General features: G+C 31.4%; 2 protein-coding genes across 3 annotated transcripts in view; both read left to right on the forward strand.

Annotated features, from left to right (window-relative positions):
- The first annotated feature begins 55 nt into the window (after positions 1 to 55).
- On the forward strand, positions 56 to 19,221 carry LOC140441470 (uncharacterized). 2 transcript variants are annotated; one of them, XM_072532206.1, is made up of 6 exons: positions 56 to 123; positions 7,495 to 7,692; positions 12,129 to 12,294; positions 17,149 to 17,278; positions 18,146 to 18,296; positions 18,940 to 19,221. In XM_072532206.1, exons 1-6 carry the CDS (start codon positions 110 to 112, stop codon positions 19,190 to 19,192), a joined length of 912 nt encoding a protein of 303 aa, XP_072388307.1. In that variant the 5' UTR covers positions 56 to 109; the 3' UTR covers positions 19,193 to 19,221. The 2 variants fall into 2 exon arrangements, with proteins under 2 accessions (XP_072388307.1, XP_072388306.1); XM_072532205.1 differs by lacking the exon at positions 56 to 123 and adding an exon at positions 4,790 to 4,887.
- A 1,306-nt stretch (positions 19,222 to 20,527) lies between these two features.
- The window catches only part of emb (exportin-1 emb), a 47,938-nt gene continuing 46,784 nt past the window's right edge, over positions 20,528 to 21,681 (forward strand). Inside the window, exon 1 of the mRNA XM_072532207.1 lies at positions 20,528 to 20,664. The gene's annotated coding sequence lies outside the window, so the exon portion shown is untranslated. The remainder of the gene's footprint in view (positions 20,665 to 21,681) is intronic.

Below are 21,681 nucleotides of genomic sequence, written 5' to 3' on the forward strand. Positions count from 1 at the left end.
TGCTAGGTAAACTCACCACCTGTTTGTTATTGCACCTAATCCTATTGCATAACAATCGATTTTATAACTGGTGCATAACATTACGGTAGCTAGAAAATACTATTTATAAATGGATCTTCTAAAGTGAGTAAAATTATGTTTGTTAATTACTTTTGTGTGATTTTTAGTTCGTATTTATTTAAAACTACGCGGTTGCCTTGTTTTCTATTAGTACCATTCTTACAGACTAAAGAAGACACTTTATTAGTTAACTAGTAAGGCTATTAGCTAACTGGTTCCAAACTAATGGATATTCATAAATATGTAAATTCTTTTTTCCGTGCTTTCCGTCCAGTGCTTTTTTTGTTCGTTTTCAAGTTATATCTTATTGATACTGTTTGCTTATAATACTTTGATGCTTATGGTATTTATAAGTGTTCCACCTGTATATATCCCGCTAGTTCCGCATAGTATGTCCAAAGTACTCCAATTTACGTTTTTTGATCAATATAAGCACTTTTCGTTGTGCGAAAACAGCTTCCGTTTGCAGTACCGCATCTCAAAAGCCTCCAGCTTCTTTATAGATGCCTCCGACAGAGTCATCATTCTTCCATCGCTTTCTTTGCCTTGCAATAGGTCGCTTTCTCGACATTTTTGCATTTAATATTTTTTTTTTGGAACCCTGGTGTCTTTCATCCTAAATACATAACTTGACGTCATCTCGTGGCGCTTGTTCCCTGACACTCACCTCATAATTTTACCATAGAGAAAAAGTAATATAAGGCCAGTATAGAAACTTATAGAAGCGATAGGAAAAGGTTTCAGAAAAGTGTAAACATGATGACGGCCAACGTCTGAATACGGACACGGCACCTAAAGAAAAAGATACAAGCTTCGCTACGAAGACATTAAGCAGCCATAAAAAAGCATTTTATATTACGTTAACATTTTTAAGTTGTTTTTATACAAATAAAATATTAGTTATGCTTATCCACGGGTATTCAGTGCGTTACCGTAAAAATATCACATCTAAGAATCATTATGCAGCTGATTTATAAAATGCGATTCTCTCGAAAACTGTTGAGTTTTGAAGTTATTAGGAAGAATACCTTTTTTGTTTAAATATTTTATCTCTAATATTTTTTTACAAAAGTAGCGCTAACTTAAAGAGTAAAAAAGTTAGGTGAAAATTTATACCACGCCCCCTATCAGCTACATCAAAGACTGCGTCAAATTATAATTCCTCATAGAATTCAGTTTTTATAAATATTTATTTATATATTTTTATAAATTTATAAATATTTACGAACGTAAAGGTTATAGTGAAAAATTAAATTTTAAATTTCTACTTAACACCCTGTATCTTTCTAAATATCAACATTTTTTTAAAGTCAGTTGGATTAAATCGTAATATTTTAAAGTGATGAATCTACTGTTTCTTTTTGTACAATTACTTAAGGACCACCCTGTATATATATTTAAACTAAAAGTTTAATACTATTACAAAAATTAATATGTATTATACTCAACAAGCTTCGAAGCGCGTCGATTGTTACTCCGGGAGACTAAGACGTCGGAAGCCCTGAAGAAGACATCAGAGAGGATATCGAAAGCTCGGAGCAGTAATAATCATGAAACAGAGCTTCTGCTAAGAAGCATTATGATTGTTCGATTTCTAAATCGATTCGTAAATATCTACTTTTTCTAAGTTGTCAACTGTCAGGTAGGGTCGTGTCCCTGTCTCCGATTGGTTTTGTACTAGAAGTTTAGTCTTTTTTGTGTTTATTGACAGACCTATTTGTTAAGCATGTGATTTAAGTTTCGTATACGCATTAGCAGCATCTGCATATGCTGCCAGTTGGACTGATTTATTGATAAGTATGTTGTTTCTACCTTCTGATGTGATTCCAAGTACGTCTTCCAGTGCTAAATTAAACAGTGTTAGTATCAGTCCATAATCCTGCTTTAATCATTGTGTTACTTGAAATGAGTCTGTCACATTATGTTGTATCGGAATCTGAGCCCCTGTGTCCGTCATCTTCATTCGGATGAACCTAACTAGTTTGGATGGTGTTTTAAATTTATTTAATATTTTGTATAAGTGTGTGCCCTCTTTATGAAGTCATATTCCTATTAAATTAGACGAAAATATTATAGACGTCTATGTCATGTTCCGAGGCTTTGCTGAACTGCTTAACTGTGAATAGTTGACTAATAGTTGATCCTCCTTGCCTAAATCAAGACTGATATTCTCCGATGATTCTCCGATATACCGCTAAGTATTTATCTACAACACATCAAGAATATTTTCCTATATCTCTAGCATTTTCTCTTGTCTTCATATTCTATGTATAACCTCATACAGCGCTAGTCAATAGTCCGTTCCCCTCTCGTATCCTTTGAACGGTTATTGTTATAATAGTGAAATATTGAGGGAGGTAATAAACAGACGTAGACTTCTCAACTAGTCATAACAGGTGACGTAATAGTGACAGATGACTTTACAGCGCCACTGTGACTGATAATTTTAAATGGAACCTTATGGCAAATGGTACCTCGTTTAAAAGGTATTGAAAATACCTATTCAGTCATAATAATTTTGTTTGAGTTTAGGCTCATTTTGATGAATAAATGAAATAAAGATCAAAATTGTAGCTTCCTATTTAATTAATAAATATTTAACAACCAGTTATTTTAGTAAGCGTTCAAAATGTGCTCCATCTACTTCCTGACAGTAATGCATCCTAACTCTTGACGTACTCGTTCAAATGTATCAGTGGATTTTGTCCTACATTCTTCAACAATTCGTTGTTTCAAAATATCAATATTGTCGGGTGCTATAGCGTAAATTTTAGATTTCAAGTATCCCCACAAAAAAATTTAATGGTGTGAGGTCCGGTGACCGAGCTGGCCATTCTATCGTACCTCGTCGTGCATTCCATCCAACATGATATTCCTCATCTAGGTAACGTATTACTGCACCATAATGGTGAACTATCAAAATAAATTACTGAAACTGGTTATCCTCACAAAATTGCCAAGAAAATAATAGTTCCAGCAATGAAATAGTAGCATCTCGGATATGTGATAAAAAGCAGAAAAAGCAAGTGAATTCGCTGGTTCTATCAGTGAAGCGTAGGATTGTGAAGATGGCAGATAATATTAAAGATACTATTATAGGTCACTTAAAAGAGTGCAACTATTTTTCCTTGCTGTTGGTAAAAGTACAGACATATCAAATAATGCTAATCTAATGTGTTTTATAAGATGCGATTTTGAAAATAGTATTCACGAAGAATTTCTATTTTGTAAATCTTTGTCAAAAAAGACAACGGCTGAAGAAATGTTTTATCTGATTGATAGCTACATTAATAATGGAATAAATGTGTGGGACTAAGTAGCGATGTAGCACGGGCAATGGCAGGCGCTCGTACTTAACTTTTTCCGATGATCAAAACCGTAACACCAGAATGTGTTTGGGTGCATTGTAGCATCCACAGAGTCTTTAGAGGCTTTAGCTGTCAAAAAAAGCCACTGCTTTTAACCGAATCTTTGCAAGAGTGTGTAAAACTTATAAACTTCATAAAATCTCGCCCACTGATTTCAAGAGTATTCTCTGCTTTACGCAAAGAAATGGGAAGTGAACATGAACATATTCTTTTACACTGCGAAGTGCGTTGGCTATCAAAAGGAAATGTTTTAAAAAGACTTATTAAATTGAAGGAAGAAATTTCAATATTATTAGAATAACATTCACAAACGGCTAGAGATGCAATATTTCAATTTGAAGACAGTTTTCATGATGTCAATTGTTTAATATGTGATCTATCTTTATGATATTTTTGAGTTCTTGAACAATTTAAATATGACATTACAAGGTAGCAATGTAACTGTAAAGTACAAGAGAAGATGGAAGCTGCAATAAAAAAACTTAATTTGTGGATACGTCGCGTGGAAGCAGGAAATTACGAAGCTTTTAGAAAGCTAACACAAATACAAAAAAAAATATAACGTAAATTCATTCTTGAACGAGATTTCAGCGGCTTTAAAGGAACACCATATTTGACAAAATACCACTGATAGATTTTTGCCTCCAGAAGTAGCCAGTTTTAGGACAAAAAACAACGAAGTTTCTAATTCCTTTTGTTACGACCTACCACCGTTTGGAAGTCATATCAGACTTGAGGATAAAATTAACGTGGGATGAGGATAATCTTTTCCTCCAAACGTGAAGTTTTTAGTTAACCTAAAACAACTGCATACTTCTCATTAAAAAAGTATTTGATTTCCATTTTGTTATGCTACATTTTAAGTTAATGATTCTTTATTAAAATACATAAGACTATAATAAATATTTAAATATGTTTTCTTGTTCATACACACACCAGGGTAGGAAGAAAAAATAGTGAGTTACGAAGGATAAACACAAAAATAACCGGGCCACAGAAAAATAAGTCTGATAAACGCTGCAGTAGAGGCTTAGACCATGAAAGTCGGTATAATGACAACAGAGATATTCCCAAAACTACTCACAGGAGGAAAAAAGAGGACCACGGGGGACCTGGCAGTAGGCAGTAATCCTGATGGGGGAATAGCCATCATTGGGCAGGACTTCACATACAGTATTGTCGACGAATCGTATACGGTTCACCGAAATTGTTGCCAACCTCCATTGATGGAGATGCCACTTAAAGAAAAAGTTTCCGAAAATAAAATAATAACAATATAAAAAAGTCTAAATAGATACGTAATTTAGTAGATCTTTACATTTTACGTCATTCAAATGCCTTATCTGATAACAAAGATAATAAAAATAATCGTGATGTATTAGAATACCTTTGATTGCGGGTTTGTGTTTTAATGATCTCTGAACAAAATGGAATATTTAAATATGCCTACATTTTTCAAGTAAGTACGCTTTGATTATAACTATTATTGTAAAATATCACTTTACATTAGGTTTTTCATATATTATTTATTATCTTTAAAAATGTTCATCCAGCGACATCTAGCAATGATTTTTCACTTTTCTGGTATCCGCTGTCTCTGTGATAGGCGTAAATATACTCTGTTCACTGAACTCAGTTCCAAATGTACAGTAAATTTATTAATCTGTTTTTGAACACGTTTCATTAATTTGGGTTTAGTTTTAATTTTGACTTCGATTGGAAGTGGCTGAAAGTTACTATACAACCGAGCAACTGTGCTCACAGTCATTATTAATTATTGTAACTTATTTAGTCTTAAGCCTTTTTACCTTTGGGTGTAAGGTGGTTTGGATTGAGCTCTGCATATTTGTCTTCAGGTTTTCCTGTCTTGTGTTTCATTTTGTAGTGGTTCTCCTAAAACTACTAAACTACATCTACTAAACCCTTCTTTAAAACTTCCTTCCTCACACCCTCTATTCATCTAGCTCTTGATCTTCCTGTCTTGGTTTTTCCTTGCACTCGAATTTCGAACACTTTATCTCCTTAATCTCATCTCCATGGGATTTATTCTTGATTTTTGTCTCTCTGCTGGGGTCCAGGTCTCAACGGACAGATTCGATTGTAGTTATAGGGATCGAACCGTTTTGTAATCCCCTTTGTCCGCTTCTTCTCGATCGACGATGGTAAATACAATAAAATGTTGAAGTTGTGGAGTAAAAATTATGGTTTTATTGACAGCTACTACCAATTATAGTATATATATATGTTGGTTAGGTAACTTTCTATAATAGACTACGCTCAAATGAGATCAAATCCCCAATTTCCAATCTCACAAATAATGTATACCTCAGCACAGAGGTTATTGTTTCTATCATACTAACAAACTTTGAACTATGAGCTTACAATACAATTTAATCTAGGCAGTAATTGCAACACTTAGGAAGTTCAATTGGAAAATATATTATACGTATGTGTTTAATTTTAAAGTAAAGACAGATATTTTTTTTAATAATAATAATTGCTTTCATTATTTAAAAAGATAATTTTTTATTTGCACTAATTTTTTATTTGCCATAGTTTATAGCCCACTAACATTTGTAAGTTTTTTAGCAACAGAGTTTGTAAATGAATAGGACATATGTAAGTTTTTTCTTCTTCATTATTTTGGTATAAATCTCTGTAACTATTAATATAGTATTTTTTTATGCCATCTGTATTTTGTAACTGTTTGTGTTGAGACATAAATGTTTAATTTATTTGTCTGAACCATTTTGTCTTTTTATTTTAGAAAAGTCTCCTAACCATTTTTTTATTTCTAATAATTATTTCAATAGTTACAACTAATTGTTGTAATCGTTATAATTTGGCACCTCGAAGCGGCGTCCATTTTAAATTTCTTAAGGTCCTTCCTATTGTTTTGTCTGTCTATTTGTTCCAGGAGATTCATGTAAGTACCCCTTTGTTTCATTTTTGTAGTTGCCCCAATCCAATCCCCTTGCCATTCAACTTATCCACGACCCCACCTCTCCAAATAAACCCTGAGTGCCGTTCGAATAAGTATGGTTTATTTTGCTTGTCCTATCTCCACCCATAGTAACTTCTGTCCCCAACTTTCAACCCCCATAATGATAACCTAGGTGGTAGGCAAAATATTTCGTTACAACATGAGATTTACCAAGCACTAAACAATATTCTTTACATTGCCACTGTTTTTTGTGACTATGCCAAAGCTTTTGATTGTGTAAATCACGACATTTTGATAAAGAACAACATTCCTACGGATTTCAAGGTATTTCTTTGAATTGGTCCCAATCTTACTTGCGAAATAGGAAACTAGTTAGTGTAGATCTTGATTCATCTACAACTATTCTGCCCACCAACTTAAACTCACACACAAAAACTTATACTTGTTTTATACACACTGTTCTCAAAGTGGACTTTTCGTTCTCGCTCTTAAAAACCCAATGATCCGAATCTCCTGGTTCAATTTTTAAGTCGACTGTCCTATTCTCCCCACTTTCCAGCCCACCATTCATCCCACTATCATACTTCAAATTTTAAATTTCAAGAAATCAAGCGTGTTTACTGTAATTGGGTTTTCCCCCAATTAAGAGGATATGATATCTACTAAGCTTATTTTTGTTTTGCTACAGGCAAATGCCTCTTTGTAAAAGATAACATCTATTCATAGCATTACCTTCGAAGAAAATAATATACAACCCATTATATATCAAACATTAATTTTGAATTCTTATCTACTACAAAACCATGTATTATTATTTGTAAAATTTTAAACAATACTCTCTTACTTTCTAAATAATCCTGAATTGTTTTTCCATATATGTACCATATTTATCATATGGTATTTTTAAAATAAAAATTTATTTTATTTTCGATTATATATATATATATATATATATATATATATATATATATATATATATATATATATATATATATGTTTATATTAATTGATATTACTAATATATTAATCATAATACAAAAATTCGATTTTTGTTTTATTTATTGTATTATAGTTTTTGTTTTAACGGGAGACTATTATATTATAGTTTTTGTTTTGTTTTAGGGCCAAACAGTTTTTAGAAGCCAACAATTCAAACAAAAATATTGTTAACGATGTGGAGAATTTTATTTGCCAATGGAAATTTAAATCGGAATACGATCTAACAGCAATATGTGAAGATTTGGATAATCTTATCGAGGTGCTGCAAGAAAACTTCTTCGGTAAAACTTCAGACATTAGCATATTTAATTCCATACATTGGTGAGTACACTAAAATAAAACCAAAGAAAAAAAAGGCGATATTACTTGAAAAATTGAATAATTACTGAGCTCTATTTTTCAAATGAAATAAACGGGTGAATAAAAAAATCGTGGGTATCAAAATTTTTACTGCTTCACGGTATTTTTATTTAACCAAAAAGTGACTCTTTTCAGTCATTTCAATATTGTGAAAAAACTAAGCAATCCTCGAAAAAACTACGGAAATACTTGCTTGTAAAAATAGATTTTATAATTTAAAAAATGTTTATAAACGAAAAAAATATTAAAATTAAACCCGAAAGTTAGCATGTTATTCAATTGTTTATGATGTAGGTAATTACTATATTATGTGCAGAAGATGGACCCGAAATTGGCTGTACAGGTGCTTTGTCAATACTTACAAGGGTTTTTTGGTCTCGTTATCTTCGTAAGGTATTAAGTTTACATGTTTTTTAAAAGTATATTAACCCATTAATGATTAAGGGGTCGTTACGATACACGAACTAAAAATAAATCAAGTGTGGGCTGTGATTTGCAGATGGAGCCACCACTAAGTAACACAATGGATTATGGATATGATCAAGACAATCTAAATTAGAGGAGAGAAATTGTACAGCATATTAAAAAAAAATAAAAAAGTATTAATTTGTAAAAGTAAAATAATAATATTCTTCTGACTTATGAGTTTTATTCATTTTGTAAAGATTGGTTTTGTCGGTATTTTATACATGAGCTGTTTATTACCATAATGTTTTTTCAGACAAGTTTACACACAATAATAAAAGGCAACAACACCGTAATCTTTTTCCAGGGTATGCGTAAACATCAACCCCTCTTTTCAAATAAAATGGCCTGGTAGTTTAAGCAATTTTCACAAAATCTGGACAATTTAAATTAAACTTTAATAAAAAATTACGTAAGTAAAATGTGTTGCCCGGATAAGAGTTAATGGGTTACTTTTTAATTGTTTACTTATAAATAAATCATTGATGCAGATTTAAATACAACATTAAAATTATCTGCGCCGTTCTAACCTTTAGAAAAAAAAACAAAACACCATCTAAAACATTATGAAAATCCTATCTCAAAAAAAAAGAAGTTTGAACGAACCAGAGAACCGGATATACTAATTTTTTTTAATTCACAGCGCAATTATTTATAAAAAGATTAAGAGCTGTTTGGGTAGTTTATCAATGAAATTTCAGTTTTTCATTTAAAATGTAATTAAGTTTATTATATGCATAATTAACATTCTGGAAACTTGTTAAAATTAGTAAACCAATAGAAAGGAAATTTTTATTAATCAATTAATATTTAATATTAATATTTTAATCTAAATTATTTTTAGGGGTTGAAATGATTACAAGGTTAATAAAAATAAGTATCAATATAATATATATTGGAGCTTATTATTTGTTGGAGGAACTCGCTCACCAAAAAGGGAATACTACAAAACGCAGTTTTCACGGAAAAAAGAGAACGATTTTATTAAAAAAAAAACCATTCCCCAACTTTAGATTATACTGCATTGTTTTTTATAAATAACTCAATTTTGCAATGTAATTTCCTATTATATAGATTCAATAAATATTTTCTTAGTATTTTTGTCAGATTCTATGAAAAATTTCAAACACGCTCTCTCTGAAATCTTAACATGTTGGAAAAAAAACTAAGCACAGATTCACAATTAGCACACCTGATTAACTACGGCAAGCAAACAAGCAATAGTGTTTAGCATCCTGAGAGACTTGCACACCTCTTAAGAATGACATTAGGTGGATACAATTCATTGGGGCGAGGAGAATTAACTCGTGTAAACAGGAATCACTCCACCCCGCTCCAATGCTTCAGACCATCCACTTACTTCCGATAGCACTATCATGCGCTATAAAGGCTCTCTTATCAGCAAAGTCCTTAACATGTGGGAATCCTAGTTACAAAAACTACCATCCGAAATCCTACCTACCGAAAACCTTGGGTCTCTGGGCTACGCCCAGTTCGGTGACTCGGCGTTCAAGGATGTGGGACCCCTTTGCCCGATTTTTGGGTTTTATTAATATTTTTGTGTGGCTTGCCCCTCTTGTTAGTGTTTGATAATTTTTTTTGGTGGCCAAAGCCGTTTTTTGTGTTTTTTTAGATTTGTTGAGGACTGTCTGAAACATATAAAATTAAGATTAATAAATACACTACGTTGCTAAAGTTGAGCGCGTTGTCCTCATGTGATAGAGCTACGATTATCTAGACCTTATTATATGTTTGCTAATATTTGCTGTTTAGGTCTTCTGTGCTTCCATACATGATACACATCATACATTAATATCTCTTGCAGGATCCAGTTTCGCTGGTCTTGTAGCTCAGCGAATTTTGTTCTGGCTTTTTTCTCCATCATATCCAGTACCCTTATTTGTTTTAGGTCTCTGAATAGGAACTGTTCAGCGACGTATCTGGGTACGTTTGCAGCTTCTCTTCTAAGTTGTTGTGTGCTGCTTGAATCTTCTTTTTGTTGCTATGACTTGTATGTCTCCATGCAAGCTATGAATATGTAATTATTGGTAGTATGATTCTGTTTATGAGTTTTAGTTTTGTTTTCATAGCTAATTTGCTTTTCTTCCTGTGAGTCCTCTGATTGCGGCTATGGCCGTTGTTGTTTTCTGGACTGGCGCATTAACATGTGGTGTGAATATTAGACCTTGGTCTAATAATTCTTCTAATAATTTAGCTTTGTTTTTCTATTTGATTGGTCTGTCTTGCACTGTTAGCTTTTCTTCTTAGTTATCTCTTTTCATTTTGAAGATGACCACTTGAGTCTTTTCTGGATTTATTGCTATTTTCCATTGGATACTCCATTCTTCTATAATATCCATTATTGTCTGTAGATTTCTTACAGCTATATCCAGGTTATTGTGTTTTGCCGCGATTGCAGTATCGTCTGCATAAAATCTGATTAGTGTTTCGTGTGTTCTTGGAACGTCTGCTGTAAATATGCTAAACAAGAGGGGTGTCCCCTGAAACCCATTACACTTAAAACACTTTTTCATGAAAAAAAAAGATGTGTTTTTGTGAAATTACTAAAATTTTATTGAGAAACTGCCTAAATTTCAGCTCTTAATGTTTACAAACTATGGGGTTTTTAATTTTAATGTTTTGTACGTGTTTCGCATCAATTATTTATAAGGACACAATGAAAAATTATATATACTTTTTTAAAAACATAAAAAAATCTTTCGAAGATAACGAGACCAAAAACCCCTTCTATCAATTGACGAATACCAGGATCCGGATATTATAACATTCATTAAAATAGGACGGCTGCGTTGGATAGGACATGTAGAAAGAATGGAAGAAGGCGAAATACCAAACAAAATATTCAAACAGATGCCAGTAGGAAAAAGAACAAGAGGAAGACCGAAACTGAGATACTTAGAACAAATAGAAAATGATATAACAACCTTAAAAATAAAAAAACTGGAGAAAAAAAGCACGAAACAGATCAGAATGGAGAAGAATCCTGGAACAGGCCAAGACCCAAAAAGGGTTGTCGAGCCAGTGATAATGATGATGATGATGATGATCAATTGACGAAGCACATGTAGATCCATTTGAAAATGACCTTTTTTCTCTCAAATGGGATACAATTCTCTCACATTATGAAATGTGTTTTAAATATTTTTATTGTTTATTTGAATAATTTTAAACAATTAATAAAAAATGCTTACTTTTGGGTTTGATTTGCAATATATATTTTATTATTGTTTATTACCATTTATTAATTTAGCAACTCATTTTAAATTCAAAAGTATTTTCAAGAAAGTCATCTGTTGAACGTTTTCATCTCCAACGCGTAGTTTTTTCACAATATTGAAATGAATGAAAAAAGTTGCAGTAATAGTAAAAAATGTCGATACCCAGAAACGCCTTTTCTCGATCGATTTCCCCAAGATATTCCCGTTGAAAAATAGCGCCCAGTAATTTTTTGATTTTTAAATGCTTTGTTTCCTGGAGTATATGACTATTTTCCTACAAGATCGAAGCCAGGTAAGTAAAATGTCAATATTTTTGTCATTCAACTCTAATTCATGAGACTGCCTGAATGACGAAAGTCTATGCTACAAAAAAAACTCTAATTCATAATTATTTAGAAGTTAATTCTAAATTTCTTAAGTCTAATTTCTAAATTTAACAATTTTTTTGAACACGATTTCTAGATTGGAAATAGAAACATCAAAACAATGTAAATGCAGTTGTCATTACAATCAATTGTGGTATCTCATATAAAATAATTTTTTAAATTAGACATGCTACAAAAAAAACAGTTTCAGAATATTTTTAATATTTTTATTTATTATATAATAGTTATAATATTTAACTCAAACATGCCACAAGGAACCAATTTTAGAACGAGCTTAATAAGTAAATAAATAACTGTTTTATTTTAGCGTTGTTTACAACCTGCTTTGGGACAATTTAAAACCAGTAGTACGAGCCAGTTGTACTGAAAGCGATTTGCGAGTATATGAAACGTCAATGACTTTATGCAAAAACCAAAATTTTCTTGTCGAACAAAATGATAGTTCCTACTGTTCAGTTCCTTATACCGCAGCGGTAAGTATACTTATAATATACATTAAATCCTATTATTAATAAAAATACAGCCCGTCAGATAGAAGTTTTCTTACTGTCATTCCCAGTAGTGAATCAGATGTAGCAATTTAATTATAATACGGCTAAAAAAGTTATGTTCACTTTTTCAATCATGAAAGTCTATGAAAGCAACATGGATTTCCATTTCTTTTAATAATATTATCATAAACCTAAAATATAATATGTTGCTTACATATTATAATACTCCCACGTCACATAAGATACCTGGGCCTATCCATATGCCTCAAAAGGAAAACCTTTGACAAGGGTGTACTCAATTATGGAGCAGAAACATTATCAGTCACAAAAAAAGTAGTAAACAAGATGAGGAGAGAATCTCTCTCCTGCTAAAACCAGTAGTAACATATACTTGGTTAAAAGAAGACATGCCTACAAATTATGTTCCAGATATATCTGAAATAACTGAATTATCTGAAATAATTGAAATTTTATCAGTACTGACATATGTCACACAGTTTTTTCTTTGAACATAATGGCTGATATTGTGCACCAAACTAATAATATTTATTCGACTGAAAAAAACAGGTTCCACTCTACAACTAACTAATGCAGAACTTACAGAATATATTTTCATAACTCTTACTTATGAGCATTATAAAGCTGCCTGTTATAAGTAATTATTGGGCCAGAAATACTCGAATTGACAAAATAGCAGACATATTGCCTTTACGACGTTTTACTAAAATTAGAAGATACTTACATTTTGCTGATAATTCTCAACTTTCCCCAAATACATATGTACTAAAGGTACTAAAGACCGATTTTTCAAAATAAGGCCCTAATAGAAAAAATTAGAACAAATTGTCAAAGTTCCACATTGGCAATAAATATTCTTAGAATCTTAGATAATATATAAAAAATAAACCACACAAATGGGGTTTTAAACTGTTTGTAAAAGCAACTGTTTCGGGCATCATCACAGACTTCATAGCTTATCATGCGTTTACGTTTGACCAGTTAGCAGATACCTCTAACAAATTGACAGGTATAGAAAAGGAGTTAGGTGTTGGTCCCGGTATTGTTGTGGCTCTGTATAAAACCATTCTAAATCCAGAACAGACGGTGGTACTTTTTGACAATTATTTTAGCAGCCTACCATTGCATCCATTTTTAAAACTAACTTTGGAATTTACAGCTTAGGAAAATTTAGAACAGATAAAAGCGACCTATAGGCTATGTCTATAAATCTGACTCTCACGAGGGGGTAATTCTGGTAAAAGGGTATGATAACAAATGTGTATTATTAGCTAGTACTCATTGTGGAATCGAGCCTGTAACCATTCCATAACTCATATAAAGCGATATGATAAACATTCCCAACAAAAAGCTATGTTCCTTGCTCTGTCATAATAAAACAGTATACCCGACACACGGGAGGTGTGGATAAATCTAATTCTCTTTTAGGATTACACCGCAGTCCTAGCAGGGCTAGACGATGGTACCATGATATTTTTATATATCTATTAGATATGTGTGTTGTCAACGCCTGGCTAGTATATAAACATCAATATGCTGAGCTAAAAGTCAAACTAATACCTTTAAAAAATTTTAAAATGGGCATAGCTGAATGTTTTTACTAAACAGGTAAAATAAAAAAAGGCGCCCTTCACTGAACTAAACTACTACCTAGAGCCGGCCACATGACATCACTATAAATGCAAGACAACATAGGACACTGGCGTATCTATGAGCCAAAAGGAAGATGCCGATTTTGCAAAAATGGCTACACGACAATTCTGTGTCAAAAATGAGACATGAGACTTTGTTCTACACCAGCCAAGAATTATTTTTTTAATTTTCATAACTCTTTATCATAAATTTTTATCTTTGTTTTTTCTTGTAACTGTGTAAGTAAGTGTATTAAAGTTCATGTTTGCTTATTTATGTAGTTCTCCTTACCTATTGTAAGTCCTAAAAAATTACTTAACCTCAAACTGTTACTGTTGCTTTGGAGCAACGTTCTTATTATACCACTAATGGACAATGTTACTTGAGACCCTTGAGGGCATCATTTTTAAACTCCACTTTTTATAAAAAAATTGCATATAATATACCAACCCAACTGATACGTTCGTAGTCGCTTAAAAACACGTACACGAATTGTTTGAATTTTATTTCAATCAATTTAATGTATGACGGTTACAGGGTTAATGTAATTAGATACGCGTACGATACAGTAATTCTGTCAGAAAATATTAAAAGTCTACAAATTCTGCTTGATCGTATTTACGAAGTAGGAGAGGAAATTGGCATTAAAATAAACTCAAACAAAATAAAATTTGTAGTTTTTAGTCGTAACCCATATTCAGATGCAGAGCTTCAATTATTAAATGAAGTCCAAGTTAAAAACATTCACAAAATTACATATTTAAGAACTGTCATAACGGAACAACTAGAATGACTAAAACCACTTTTATAAAAATGAAGACATTTCTTTGCAATAATCATCTCAATTTAGAACTAAGACAAAGAATGGTTAAGTGCTATATTTGATCTGTACTTTTGTATGGAGCAGAAGTGTGAACACTAAAAGTATCAAGTATGAACAGAATTGAAGCATTGGAAATGTGGACTTCAAAGTAAAAAGCCGTAGAGGAATAGGAAGAAAACAGGTTTTCTGGTCGATTATTCCATGTGTAAGAAGATCGCCAAGCCTTCGTCGGATAATTTTGATATAGCACGCGAAGAAGAAGAATCACGTGTATTCTCAATAGACACTTCTGACTTAGATATACTGTATATATACCTGTAAAATGGATGAAGTGGATAGAACAACGTTCAAATTCTGTAAAGGAAACTTCGGATCATTTTTTCTGCAACTGCATGCCAATTTCTCGTTAACTTGATAAATATCAAAAACAAATCTTTTGGACCCTAATTGTATATCAAATATTGTCCCGAAACAAACAATAGACTTTCTTAGAATCATAAATCATTTGTATTTCTGTTTATGATATATAGATCTCCTTTCTACAAATACAGTATTACCAGATACTTTACTGTAAATATAAAATCTCCGTGATGGAAGACACGGCCAATATATAAAAAAGGAGATAAGAGGGAATGCCAGCATTATAGGCCAATTACATTGCTAAATGTAATATACAAAATTCTTTCTGGTATAATCTACAATAGATTATTAGAATACTCCGAAAATATAATTGGTGATTATCAAAATGGATTCAGACCAAATAGAGCCACTACAGATAACATATTCATACTAAGAACGATACAAGAAAAAGCTTATGAATACGACATAGACCTATATAATATGTATATAGACTTTAAACAAGCTTTTGATAGTGTAAAAAGAGACAGAATGCTGGAAGACCTTTGTACTTTAGGTATACCTAAGAAATACATCAGCCTTATAAAAATGACGTTGCAGGGTTCAAAAGCCGCAGTCAGAGTAGATGGAGAACTGACTCCCCTGTTTAACATCAACATGGGAGTAAGACAGGGAGATGCCCTATGAACCATGCTATTCAACCTAGTTCTTGAGGCAGTCATCAGAAAAACCAATATAACCGGTCATATAAACACCAAATCAGTACAAATTACTGCATATGCAGACGATGTAGCCATCATTAGTAGGAATAAGTCACGACTAATGGAAGTGTTCAAACAAATTGATCCTGAAGCAAGAAAAAGAGGTCTCAAAATAAACGAAGCAAAAACCAAGTATATGACAGTCAAAAGAATAACTGACAATGAAAATAATATCACAATAGACAACTATACTATCGAACGAGTGGATGCCTTTACATATCTCGGCACAGAAATCAATCAGAAGAACTCCGTAAGTAGCGAAATTAATGCACGTATTTCCAGCGGGAATCGTACATACTATGCTAATAAAAGATTGATGACATCGAAATTATTAGACAAAAGAACCAAAATGACTATCTACAGAACACTGATTAGACCCGTAGTAACCTATGGATGTGAAACTTGGGTAATGACGAAAAAAGATGAAGCCCAACTCAGGACATTCGAGAGAAAAATACTGAGGAAAGTATATGGCCCGGTACAAGAGGAAGATGGCACATGGAGAATCAGGAGAAACGACGAGGTTAATGAGTTAAATGAAGGTTATGACATTGTAAGATTTGTGAAAAGTCAAAGACTGTCATGGCTGGGACATGTGCAGAGACAAAACGATACAAAAACAACAAAGAAAATGTAACAATGGAAGCCCATAGGAAGGCGAAAAAAAGGAAGGCCCAGAACGAGATGGTTGGATGACGTGGAAGACGACCTGAAAACAAGGAACATAAGACAATGGAGAAGAAGGGCACAAGAGAGATCCGAATGGAAGGACATAGCCAGACAGGCAAAGACCCATCCAGAGTTATGATGCCAAAAGAAGAAGAAGAAAGAACATTATATTGATTGTGAACGATTATTCCCAAATATACTTATTTTTCAACATGTTATATGGGTGTTCTCTGTAGTAAGTCTTTCTGTAGGTGTAACTTGTGTATTCATTTTGTTTTTGAGAAATTTAATTTAAGCCGAAACTCTTCAAATACAAAGTGTCTGTTGCTTGTATTCTTGCAGAGTAATTTCAGTATAAGTTTGCTATAATTCTGATGTCTTTGAGTCTATACCTGTGGATTCATCTCCACTCCACTAAAAAATTTCAATAAGTGATTTTAATGTTGTAATGTTTAATGTTTAATGTAATTTTAATTGGCGTTGATTTTATTCCTTCTAGTTTAATAAGTTTTATTTACGCATCTCCAAAACTATAAACTATAATAATATATTTATAAACTATAATATTTGTTTCAGATAGTTGAACTCTCTTTTTGGGACTCTCACAATAGTCCACTGGAAAAACTGAACTGTTTGTGTACAACATATGATATTATATTTGCCGAATTAAAAAGTGCTTTAGTTAATTTAATATCTAAATATTCAGGTTAGAAAAAAGTTTATATCTTTATAGAACTGCAACTTTTTCTAAGTTTATTATTCTTAATCTCATGTTACACTATTGAAGGCTTTGAATTAGTTCTAAGTTACGAATTATGTAATATATGACTCGCTATTATGTTGGCATTTACGTTAGTCTATATTACTTTGTTGATAGCTGCCATAAATGAATGCACCGTCGTTATTCCTTTCTTAGAATATAAAACCACAGAAGAGAACTTAAAATCCGTGATTGTGTAATGAAAGTGGTCATCTGACTAGACCTTTTATGACTCGACTACTATTTAGGTCGTTCTCTCTCTCCAATGGCGCTACAGTCCAAATCGAGCCTTTGCCATCTCTAAACTATGCCTCCCACTTTAGCGGAAAGCGGTTTTTGTGCTTTTATATTCAATCCTCCCCATCTCCAGTATGATATTATTTATCCGCAATATTCTTCGACGACTTCGAAGACTTTCATTTCTTTTATTCTACTTGTCTAGATCCGTATCTCTGCTGCATCCGCATTTATCCTTTATTTTTCCTTTCCCATCTAGAACCAATCCCATTATATATTCACTACATAGGTTGAATATCTCTTCGGGTTACTATGGATCATTGTCTTGTGAATTTTCTAATTTGGAATAATTTCTTCATTGTTTTGATAAAATCTGTGGACTATTTTAACCAGGTACTTGGGATGTTTACATTAATAAAGATTGGCCAAAGTAAATGTCATTGTAATACGTCTCTATATAGTAGGATAGGATATTGTACATTCTTGTTTTTAAGAACTCATGATTCTGATTCACTTTTTATTGTATGTATTATATATAAAACATTTTACTTTACTTTAACTATTTTGATTTTTTAGATAAAGAGCTTGAAATACCCGTAATTGACAACGAAGAAATAATACCAGTCATAACGGTGGTTCTAATAAGATCCAAATTGCAATATTCTGTTAGTAATTTATATTACATAAAGCAATTTGGAAAACAATTTCTCAAGGATAACAATAAACAGTGAGTAAAAACCCGATGGTTATTCCATTCGTAGCAGTAGTGTTCTTTTAAGTTTTTACCAAGCAAACTAACTGGGAGCCATCAAGCTTTTCCTGCTTTTTTCTTCCTAGTTCTAAGCAATTCGGCTCATTTATTGACGGATTAATAGTTCTATAAAAAGGTTAGGTATCGCTTCTTGTTTTATACATTCGATTTTTCTAGCATTTGATAATTTATCTCTTGCTATTTTGCCCACTAGAATCTCCTGCATTCTATCCACGTGCTTTTTCCAAACTTTGTATTTAGTACTAACTAGTTTAGTAAGGTATTTAACAGGTTGAAAGCTCTGTAGTTTGTAGATTAATAATACTTAGATTAGATAAATAGATTAATATATATCTAAACCAGTAGAAAAAGGCAAAATCTAAAAGAAATATAAAATTTACAACCAGAAAATATTTAATTAGTGATACAATTAAATATATTAACAATTATTCACAGTGATTTGCCAATTAATAAATAGATTTTCAATACCTACTTACTTTATTCTTAGCAGCAGCCAAGAAAACTACTTTATTTTGGTTATTTAATGTTCCCATTATAAAAGTATATTCGTTCTAGATGTTACTGATAACTAAAACATTAATATATATTTTTTTTTCAGACACATATTTGAAACCTTCGAATATGCCATACAAAGCTTATTGAAAATCGACCACAAGCAACTAACAACTTGTTCCCAAGATAACTTCCTAAATATTGATCATTTAGAAGCAATAAAAAGAATCACTGAAATAAACACTAATCCAAACAACGTTAAAAACGTCAAGAAAGCTAAAGTTAGCCTTAATGAGGAAAATAAAAAAAGAGCTTTGGAGCTAATCCTTCAATCAACTACAGCAGATGTAAATGGTTAGTTTCTGATAAAGCATGAATGAAAATGAAAGATTACAATAATATAATTGTCAAGATTTATTATATCAGGATATACTTAAAGTGAAGATACGATGAAGATACTATATATTTATATAGTGTATGATGGTTCTCTAAATGAAAAATACTGTCAAAGGTGGTTTCTTATGCTGAGCACACAAAACTTTTGTTATAATTTGTTATTTTGTGTAATATTAACATAAAATAACTATATTTGTAAAATAAAATAAAGTGGTTAATTAGATAAGCTTTTATTTTATTAAGCCTTTAATGTAAGCTTCTTGATACCTCTGGTGACAGAATAAAATATGTAATGCTAGTTGTCAACCTTCAGGCGAAAACACATGGAGAAAAAATAAAAAATACGAAATTATACAAAATTGGGTCAATTATACTTTAATATATTATACTGTTTAAAAATTTTAATCTTATAATACGTGACAAATGCTATATAAACTAAGTAACTGTCTAATATGCCAAATTAAAAGCGCAGAATAAATTTAGTTCGGCTTTCCACAAAAATGTCACAATTTAAAAATTTATGTTTGAAGACCAAACAAGATAAGTAGAGTAGATTACTTAAACATAATTGATTACAAAAGGCCCATTATTCAGTTATAGATTCTAATAAAATAACTTACCAGAGGAAGCAATAAGAGAAAAAACTAATACTGCCAATATAAGATTTATCTATTATAGATTACTGAGATTTCTTAGCTAACCGAAATTTATTACTTTTCAGTAAGAAATATAGTAATATAAACCATTTATCATACAGAATAAAAGTAAGCTACAAATCGAGTATAATGTACATATATTATGTACCATATACGTAGTAAAAACAGAAAAGCACTATAACAATTCAAAGAAACTCTTGGAAACATTGCAAAAAAGGAAACGTATCTTTCCTTTAAAATGTGATTAGAGCCCTTTTAAATGTTTTACACTAATAACTTGACGGTAATAATTATCAGATAATTCGAAAAAATCAAATTGTAGCAATAATATCAAATATTTTTCATGAATACGATTTTAACTCGCTGGAGCGTCTATAGAAATTACCTTTTCCCTTACAAGAGCTGAACATAAATATCTGTAAGTTTTAGTCGTTCCTCATAGATGGCAGAGATAAATAATTGTTTTCAAAATAAATTAGTGTTTCGTAAGAAATTACGGTAAATTATGATAAAGTTTAAATAAATACAGTTATGTAATTTGTAATTATTCGAACTTTCGATTTTATGCTAGATATTTCCGTTAATATATATGTATTATTAAAATAAAATGTTATTTATTAAAGACAATTGACGTTTTTGACAGTTATCTGGCATGCACGTATTTCTACTTTACCGACCAACCTTTTGTAATGTCGTATTTGGTTTTGCGCTTTTTGTACTAAGAATTTGTGAGCGAGCTGTTGAATTAGGTGTTTTATCCGCTATATTTAGGATATACAGTAAGAAAAACCTTATTTTCTTAAGTAGTATAAATTATAGATACTTATTTTCTCCACACACACCGCTATGTTTACCAAAAGCCAAACATTCAGATTTTAGGGTTAAACATATCCAAATATTTTTGTCACATGAAATTTCATTACAAACTCCTTATAAGCATGGTTTTCTTATTTGAAAACATTGTTTTACTTGTAAAGTTTGATCAGCCGATGTTATAAGCACTTTTTTGATTAGGCAGTTTGTTTTGTTTTGAATAACTGAAATGTATAAACTTCTATTTTTTGCACTCATCAACAGAATACAGAATAAGAATGTGATTTTCTTAGAGGCACTTTATAGATCAGACAATTTTAGCAATTCTTTGGTAATACAAATTGGGAAGACACCGACTGTTGTCAATACTGTTCTAAATACTCAGTTGCTTACATGCTTGAGGCATGTGTTAATTTTGTATTATATTAAAATTCATTGGTTAGTTTATTCAATTAAATAAACACTTTGTAGGCATAAACAACAATGTGGATATGTTTACTCTTTAAAACTGTATTTCTAAGAACAATATTTTATTTTTTAGAAACACAATTTTTTCAAAATAAAAATTTATAATTGTAAATATGTAACAAATAGTACTGTTCCAGAGCTTATATAATGTGAAATTAGGTACTATTTCTTGTTTTTGTTAAATGAAATACATAAAAATGTTTTATTTGTCATTAATTTTATATTTCATACAATTTTCATCATTTTCTGATATTATAATTAGGACTGTTTAATAAATTTATGTATAACAAGGGCAAACATTAATGCTACTCAGTTTTACATCATTTTAAATTTTCATGATACTATTTAATTGGTTGTAACTGAAGTATACAAACATGTATTGTAGTAGTTTCGTTTGCATCTTAACCATATCAAGTTTAACTAAGAGATCCAAAAAAATGAATAAACCATACAAAGGAAACACTTAAAGTAGAATAAGGTCTATTGATAAATATCATGCAGGTCAAAAATTCATA

This window comes from Diabrotica undecimpunctata, chromosome 5 (genome assembly GCF_040954645.1).
Source record: "Diabrotica undecimpunctata isolate CICGRU chromosome 5, icDiaUnde3, whole genome shotgun sequence".
Taxonomy (NCBI): Eukaryota; Metazoa; Arthropoda; class Insecta; order Coleoptera; family Chrysomelidae; genus Diabrotica; species Diabrotica undecimpunctata.